The sequence below is a fragment of the Pinus tabuliformis genome, chromosome 3_2 (genome assembly GCF_031772625.1).
Source record: "Pinus tabuliformis cultivar Carrire ecotype Pingquan chromosome 3_2, CPIR1, whole genome shotgun sequence".
NCBI classification, from domain to species: Eukaryota; Viridiplantae; Streptophyta; class Pinopsida; order Pinales; family Pinaceae; genus Pinus; species Pinus tabuliformis.
The window spans coordinates 574,773,037-574,782,480 of NC_142302.1; the positions used below are offsets into that span (position 1 = coordinate 574,773,037).

Consider the following 9,444-nt stretch of genomic DNA (forward strand, 5'->3'; position numbering starts at 1 on the left):
CATGTAGATCTCCTCAGATAGGTCTCCGTGAAGAAAGGCATTCTTCACATGCATTTGATGTACTTCCCACCGCTGGGCAGCCGCAATGGCAAGTGTAAGGCGTATGGAATCCATCTTTGCTACTGGAGCAAAGGTCTCGTCATAATCAATGCCATGCACTTGTTGGAAGCCTTTGGCTACTAGCCTTGCTTTCCGTCTGGTGATTTTCCCATCTGCAGCACTCTTGGTCCTGTAGACCCATTTGCATCGGACAAGTTTCCTCCCTGAAGGAAGGGGGACCAGATCCCAAGTCTGGTTCTTGAGGAGGGAGTTATACTCCTCCTCCATGGCGGACTCCCAAGATGGATGCCCAGCAGCCTCAGCATAAGACTGTGGATCAGAAGACTAAACCAAATGACAATGCCAGGAGGGCGATGGTTTAGTGGCAGTGAGGACAAGAGGAGGCTCAATAAACTCTGAGCTAGTCCTCTGCAGATCAGAATTATCCCCCACAAGATAATTTCTAGCAGCTGGTTGGTCTTGTGCATATATGTCACGTAAGCTCCTTGTTCTCTGATTTATGACAGGGGAATATTATTCACTGCTGGAAGCCCGATCTGGGCTTGGATGTGGATCATCATTTGCATGCACTAGATTTGTATCTGAAGACTCTGTCTTTGCATCTGCATGCTCTTCCTCGGCATCTGCATGATCTGTATCTGCATCTGAGTGCACTGAGTCATCATCTTGGACATGAGGTAGATAAAAAGTGTTTGCATGCGGCGCTTGAGGTGCATGCAAGAGACTTTCCTCAAATTTGACACTTCGCTCAATGATGAGCTTGTCCGTAGAGGGAATCAGGAGTCGATATCCCTTCACACCATCAGGGTATCCAACAAAGATGCACTCAATGCTCTGTGGATCAAGAGCTTTCCTCTTTTCAGAGGGGATCCGAGCCCATGCTCGAGAGCTGAAAACACGGAGGTGAGTGACCTCTGGTTTAGTGCCGCTCCAAGACTCAAAGGGGGTCTGATCCTTGACAGACCTATGAGGAGATATGTTCTAGATGTAGTTAGCACAATTGAGTGCTTCGGCCCAGAGCTTATGAGGTAGTGACTTGGCATGCAACATGCAGGAAGCCATCTCTTTGAGAGATCGGTTCTTTCTATCAGCAACTCCGTTCTGCTGCGGAGTGTATGGAACTGTGTACTGCAACTGTATGCTGGACTGAAGGCAAAGGTTCCGAAGTGCTATGTTAACATATTCCCCCCCATTGTCTGTACGGAGGGCTTTGATCTTTCTCTCTGACTGTGTCTCAACTAGTGCTTTGAAATCTTCAAAGTGCTCAAAAACTTCAGATTTGTTCCTGAGAAGATACACCCAAGTATACCATGAGAAATCATCAATAAATGTAAGCACATACCTTGCTTTATTGATGGAAGGATGAGGAAAAGGCCCCATGAGATCACTATGGATCAGATCTAGAGGAGAGGAAGCTCTGTGAGTCTTGCCGATGTCAAACTTTTCTCTGGGATGTTTGCCAAGAACACACCCTTCACAAACTCCTTTGGAGAAATTGATATTTGGCAAGCCTTCCACCATCTCATTTTTGCTTAGCTGCTACATATACCTGTAATTTAAGTGACCAAACCTCTCGTGCCAAAGCCTACTACTATCATCAGCATGTGTAAGCAATAAGGAGGATTCAGATTCAATAAATTTAGAAAATTTATACAGTCTGGCTCCATTGTTTACCTCACCAGTTGCAATTTTGGCGCTGCTATGTAGATCATATATGTTCACTACATCTGGAGTAAATTCCACTCTCTTTCTGGTGCCGGAATGAGTGATCTGATAAGTTGAAAGCAGGTTTACCGAAAGTTTTGGAACATGAAGCACATCTTCAAAGCTTCCGTGTAAAAGTTCCACTCTACCTTTTCCGGTGACCTCAATAAGGAGGTCCTTTGCATGCATCCAAAGAGGAATAGACTTCCTTTGTAGCAGCCATATGATGTGATGCACCAGAATCTATAATCCATGCATCAGGAGAAGAATTAATTGCAACTAAAGCATGAAAATTGTTACCTTTCCCGTGTGGCGGATCCTCAATTTTCTTCTTGGTGCCCTGAGGGATGTGGTCCCCAAGGTTGTGCTTCTGAAGGATTTCTGCCATTTGGTCAATTTGTTTCTTCATGCAAGAGGATTCTGGATGGAATCCTCTTTGACAATAGGTGCATCTGTTTCCTTTCTTCCCTTTCTCATTTCTCGCGCCGGAGGAGTCATTGAAGGGCTTGGTGTACCCTTCCTTCTTTGGATGGGAATGTGCTTTTCCTTTGTCTTTTTGCTGCTGATTTTTCTGATTTGAATCAGATCTGTGATTTTTATTGGGGCTGCCATCATGCACAGCAAGTGCATGTGCTTTTGGAGGTTTTATTTTCCCCATGCCAATGAGTTTATCTTGCTCAAAAATAAGGGACTCCATAAATTCTTTGAGAGAAGGCATAGTGTAGGATTTACCTGTTGCGAGCCTTACTGAATGAAATGTAGACACAAAAACAGAGTATTCCGGTCCGAGCTTTGACATAATAGAGAGAACTTGGCGACTCTCCTCCTTGGATTTGTCAATTCCACAACCCTTGAGTTGCAGCAATAGATCATTATATTTGGTGAAGAAGTCTTGAATTCTGTCATAGTTCCGTGGATCCAATGATAGCAGCTCCACTTCGAGCAGATGTCCTTTCATCTCATCCTATTTCCCGTAGAAATCTTCAACCTTTTTCCAAATCTCATTGGGAGTATTGCAGGCAGATAGATGAAACTGCACCTCTGGAGAGATGCACATGCATATGGATCCGTGGGCATCATCCATACGGTTGAGGTACTTGGATTTCTCTATGGCTGAAGTGGGTTCCACTTCTGTAGCCATGGTAATCCTGTACAACCCTTTATGACGAAGGTATCGAGCCATTTGGTCCTTCCATTCATGATAGTTGTACGGTGTTATGATCGATGCTTTGGGAAACTCCATTTTTTTGTCAATCTTAAATCTCCAAGCTGTAATACTTGCAAAATAAAGTACTGGTGCGCCTTTTGTCTAGCAACCTGTGGGCTCTGATACCATGTAAATGTGTTAGAAAACCTGCACAGATGAATCTAGCTAGTAAAGGTTGAACACACAGCTTTGCAGAGCAAAAACACTAAAAGAAAATCGAAAGAAGAAAAGAATGATACATTCGAAAATATGTTACAATGCTCATGATATAGCATCACTGGGTGAAGATCCCAAGGTAATGCACTATAGTGGTGATCAATGAGAAGACTCAACACCTACAACAAGTTCCGGAGATAACTAGTCAGTTGCGGAGTTAAAGAATGAGCAAATCAAAGAGTAAATCATGCAAAAGGAATCTTGCATGCAATCCCATGCTCTAACTAAGAGTCCGCATGTAGGTGTGTAGTAGTTCCAACATGCAAAAGGAATCTTGCATGCAGTCCCATGCTCTAACTAAGAGTTTGTATGTAGCTGTGTAGTAGTTCCAACATGTAGCTCGTTAGTCATTCAGTGTCCGTTACATCCTCCAGCCTGCAACACCAAAAGACATGGCTCTTGTGTCAACATCAACATATCTTGACAATCAAGATCGTAAGGCAAACAACACATATCCTTTGGTAAATTATGGACTTCAAATCACCGTTAACTTCGTTGTCTACTTTTGTAGACGACAGAACCGAAAACGTCGTTCGAAGGCGTTGTGGAAACTAGAGAAGCCCAAAGGAGCTCCAGTGCCTAATAAACAAGAAGTTGTCATTGCCTTGCCATTAACAGCATTATGAGCACAAACTATTTAACACCATCGTGAACACGAACTAAATATGAATAAGTATAGTATCTCGTCACCTCATTGGGACCCACACTCGCATTTTGCTCCACCAATTCAGATAAATCTTTGACATTGAGCTTATTGAGCAAGTTAAGGCTGGTGATGGCTGACTAGGGAGATATCTCTAAGTCATCAGTGATCGTGAAGGTAACTGTCTCCTTCACATAACCTCCCCCACCGCTTCCACCTCCACTGCCTCCGATATTGCTACTATTTCCCATGGAAGGATTTTTCAGTTGCACCTTATGACACATAACTCTGCCGCAGTGGCAGCTGCCGCCAGACTGAGTGGTGCTCATATCGTGAATACCATCCAAATAACCACCGCGTGCAGCACCGCAAACGTAGTAGACAATGGGAGCGGACTGTAGTCTAAGGATGTCACTAGAATGGGAAAACATAACTTTTGGCTCCAGTAAGTGGGATTTCTCGGTATTCATTAACAGAGTTTGGAGCTTTTCTACGCTGTTGTAAACGTTTTTGAGGCAGCCGATATTCTTTGCGCGATTCAACGCCGAAAGCAATTTGATAACAGAAGCGGTTGGCAACGTGAGAAAGCTGAAGAGAAGATCTACAAAATCCTTTCCTGCCTCTGCATACAATATCTTTCCACTTTTCTTGTTCACTAGAAGCCTTACATTCATGCAACTAACAGTGTTACTTGCCATCTTGATCACTTAAGCTTCAAAGCAAAACGTGATTATCTAGTTGTACTAACCTCTATTTAAAGGCGAAGATGCTGGCACCGTGGCACATTACCAAAAGGTAAAGACATTCCATTCGAGCTTCAGTTACTTTGTGGACGATGCGACCAATCATCATTTTAGATTTTTGCTTACGATCACAGATTTGCGAATTTAATAACACTTGACGCGGATAGTTGACAACCTTCTTTTTAATTCAATGTTTAATTATGTGAAACAATCTACAAAACGTTTTATGAATTACCATTTAATAATAGTCAAGGGTCAGAAACAAAATCTTGGCCCTCCGTTACTGTACCACATGTGGACTGCCTATTGCTAATGCTTTAGATACTCATTTAAGCTGTCCAATCTCCATCTCACAAATTAAAAAGAATGGCTTTGGTTTAAATGAAGTTGCAGTCAAATTTCCATCTCACAAATGCAGCTGTATGAAAAAAATATAGAAGCACATATGAGTCATGCATGTCCTTGACCTCATCTAACAAATTATATAATTCCAAGTCAGTTCTCTTCCTCTCTTAATTCGATGGAAAATGAGGTTGAGAAACCATATGACAAAAAATGCAGTGATAGGCTTTTGTGTATGAAAATGCAGTGATAGGCTTCTATGTTGAATGAACGAACATACAGAAAATAAAGGTAAGAGTGGAGGCAGTCGCCATCAGATAAAAATAAGGTAAGAGCGGAAGGAAAGGTAGACTAAAATGTCCATTACTGTCACCTCGTTAATCCATATAATGCATGAATTGGATTAATTCGTTAACAATATATTAATGCCAGGCCAAATGTTGGCGAGTGTATGTCATGAGCTCTAAGGGAAAGGGAAAGAGTTTTTGAAGCTTCTTAGGTCATAATTATTCAATTGGCTCATTAATTTACCCACCAATAATATTTAGTTGCATTTATTCACCATATTTATTTAACACCCGTCTACCATCAAAAGATATTCAGCATATTTTGTGCATTAAATGCGCGTTGTCTATTTGAAGTCACTTCAAATATGTGTCAGGCGATCTGCAATATCGACTGCAACTCATACCAAATATTATTGGAAAAAATACGTTTCCGATGACAGAATCCAAAATCCAATCCAACGGCAGGCATATGGCCGTCAAAGTGAACATTCCTTTTGAATGGGGAATGTTCATCATGAAAAAAAATTCTCACCTTTTTTAAAAGATATTTCAACGAGTTAGATGGCTTTGAGATAATTTCATAATTGCCCACTATGAGTTGGTGGCAATTTTATTTTGTCAACCTTTTAGAATAAAATCTTCTTTATAAACCCTCTATGAAATATGCTAGAGAACATACTTGTGTTTACCTCAATTGTTTTAACATGTCATAAAGGATAAAATTCGATTATTATAATTTTTCTACCCAAAATTAAATCTCACATATAACAAGTATATTAAATAATTTTACTTAATATCATTTTAGGAACCTCCACTCGGTGCAAATTCCCAAGCCATACAATGCCAACAACACTAAGTAACAATAACTTCATTGAAAATAAATGTTAATTTTATAGATACTGTAAATGAAAGTAATATAGTCTATTGATCCAATAATAAGTCTTTCTTGGACACACGCAACTCAAAACACTTATGCTTTGTTCTGTGCAAATGTGCAGGCAGAGCAATCTACACCAGATCCCTGTAATGCATATGATGTTAGGGAAATGTCAAGGTTACCATTTCCAAATAAAGAAAGGGTGGTGTCAATGGAGACCATGAGCAAATGAGTGATGAAAAATAGGAGAAACCAGCAACAATTATTCTGATAACTTTCAGCCCCCAAAGTTGTAGAGGATTTAGCCTTGCCTCTTGAGGGAGTAGACGACGTCCATAGCTGTCAAAGTCTTTCTCCTAGCGTGCTCTATGTATGTACAAGGACAAGTGACTAAGACACATGCGCAACCTCTTCTATGTATGCGTAGACGCAGAGAGAGGGAGCAACCTATAACACATCTTAGTTATTACATCTAGCAGCGATGTGTAGATAAAATTTAGAATATTACCATCCCCAAATAGAGTAGTGGTGTCAAAGTAAATGAGCAACAAGAACAACAAATAACTATCATAGTGAAAATTCTCAGCCTTTGAATCCGTAGAGAGTTCGGCCCTGCCTCCTTTAGGAGTAGACGACGTCCATAGTTTTCACAATCTTTCTCCTGACGTGCTTTGTGTATGTCACCACATCTTTGATGACATTCTCCAAGAAAATCTTTAAGACGCCTGTGGGCTCTTCATAGATGAGGCCACTGATACGCTCGACCCCTCCTTTCCTAGTAAGATGCCTGATGACATGCTTGGTGACGCCCTGAATGTTATCTTTGAGAACTTTCCTATGCCTAAACTAATTCAATTACATTGTATTCATGACAAATGAAAATGAAACTTCGACGGGAAACCAATTCAAATTCAAATCAGTGAAAAATGCAGTTTCAGGATTTGTGTTGGGAGTAGCGATGTCCGAGTGCGGAGAAAGGTATGCAATTAATTCCCCATGTCGGCGGTAATCCCCATGCAGCCCGAAACACATTATCTGACTACCAGAGCCTTTCCGTTCTTTGCATCGGAAACAATTTTTTTTCGAGTCGACGATTATTTCTGGGCGAATTAGCTGGTTAAGTAGAACCATCCATTGCAATTAGTGTGATATGATACATACTATTGAATACAATAATGTCTCACGTGCATTACTCGATTGTTTCAATTTCAAACTCGTCATCATATGGCCCCTCTGTGTTTTCAAAAAGGATAAGCATGGTCAGAGTTGTTCTATGACTGCCTCGTTTCTTTCTTCCTTCCCTCTCTTTACTCTACTTTTCTCTTTTCTTTTCTTTTAATAATAGGGAGTGATTGATTTATTTCCATTTGGCAATTTCACAGTCTAGTCCATATGATCGCATCTCAATTCACTGTCAAAAAAATTCATGCAAATGAAAAGGTATGAGTTTATCTCTAATCACTCGCAAACTAGCTCAAAAATGGCGTAATTCTTGCAATTTAGCCCTTTTGAATGAACTTCGATAAAAAAAAATCTTTTGGATTTACAATCTGAAGCATTGTAATAGTGTTGAGTTCCAAAACTGCCTCTTTCTTAAGAAATTTATGCATCCTTCTTCCTTTGTTTTCCCATGCCAATGCATCCTAAACCATCAAAAGCGATTGCATGTTGCCTCCAGGAGTGCATCTAAGTGATTTAAAAATTATATTATTATGTGTGTTATTTGGATAGGCTTTTGTTTTTCAACTACGGAACGTAGCCACATTCCGCAACTAACCGGCCATTCCACAGCCATCTCCATACTTTTGCAGGTTACAGGTGTCGAAAGAAGAAACAAACCATATGGGTAGCTGGGAAAATGTCAATACATGGATGGTGTCCTATCCATTTGATCAAAGTCGATGAGAAAGACCCCGGTCAAAGGGGAGTCAACGGAGAAGACCTACAGCAACTAGAACTTTGTTTTTGCACGTTTCCTAGTAAATGAATCCGAGGCAGGTTCCTGAAGCTGAGGATGTCATTTGCCACCTGCATAACTAGTATCTAACAACCACTATTTGGAGATTTACTTTTCAAGCCAACCAAAGACTAAATTTCCGGATACACTACTTGTTCACGTGTTTGCTGTAGAAGACTTCTCTCTTAAAATAGTTGTGTATTTTTCCTATAAATGTCAGCGTTTGGAACGCAGAACTAGTTAATGTTTTTGATGATGAAGTAGTGCAATTTCCACTTGTAGCACGAGACAATCAGTACTTTATTTTTAATACAAAAAACTTTATTTTTCTTATATGGATACCTGAAGCATGTGAAGTGATTCTGCGTTGCTAGTCCTAGACCTTGTAGAGGGCCCCTGCATGGTCGAGGTTACTTTTCATTTCTGTACATTTTCATTTGTTGTCTTCCTTCGTTCAGTTGTACATTTATTGTGTTTTTATTATGTTCATAATCGTTTCTAACATCGTGTTCATTGCAGCTTTTGTCATTTGTTTCCACTAACTCAGATAGGTGCATTCCAGTGTAGAAGTAGTTCTTTAGTTTCCCTTATTCTCTAGCTTTTTAACTGTAGTTTTTAAATTGTTGTCAGTAGCATCATTAGACTTATTTCTTCTATTGTTCCTTAGTTTTTAGTTTTTAAATTTAAGTTGTTTCATGCCTTTTGCTTATTAGGATAGTCACTCATTACATAGATGAATGTTTCCAAAGCCTTTCGTTGATGGTTTATCCTCAAACTAAATGGTGAAATATGGAGTTTATGAATGAGATTTCTTGTTGTTCAGTACCTTTTCCTTCTTAGTGTAGTCACTCATGATATAAGCAAATATTTCCAGAGCCTTTTGTTGATGATTGATCTTCAAACTAAATGGTGAAATGTTGTGTTTATAAATGAGATTACTTGTTGTTCATTAGTTTAAAATTAGATAGCTTGATGCCATTTTCTTGTCAATTTAAGTAACTCATGATTTGAATAGATATTTCCAAAAGCCCTTCGTTGATGGTTGAACCTAAGACTAAGTGGTGAAATGCCTTACTAATGACTGAGTTTTTCCTTGCATTTTCATGTTTACTTCTTTTAGAATGATGAAGAATGGAATCTCTCAAATGTTGCTATCATAAGGAGTTAATTTCTCCCTAAATTATATAGCAGAGTGATAACAGTACTTCATTTAGTTTTGCTTTCACAAATAGAATAGTTGTAGTTTCATTTTTGTTTCTTTCCTTTAGTTTAATTGCAGTAGTTCACTAAGACTTTAATTTTGCAAGTAGACTAGACAGCAGAAGTAGTTTTGTTTTTAGTATTTCATTCTCAGTTTGTTATAGATAGCTGCAATTCCATTTTCTCACTTAAGTTTTGGTTTTGTAAA

At 39.6% G+C, this 9,444-nt stretch overlaps 1 protein-coding gene across 1 annotated transcript; it reads right to left on the reverse strand.

Annotated features, from left to right (window-relative positions):
- Nucleotides 1-3,970: 3,970 nt before the first annotated feature.
- LOC149181845 (uncharacterized) lies at nt 3,971-4,528 on the reverse strand. Its single transcript, XM_089414344.1, has one exon. The coding sequence runs from the start codon at nt 4,526-4,528 to the stop codon at nt 3,971-3,973; it is 558 nt and encodes a 185-aa protein (XP_089270470.1).
- Between the last annotated feature and the right edge of the window lie 4,916 nt (nt 4,529-9,444).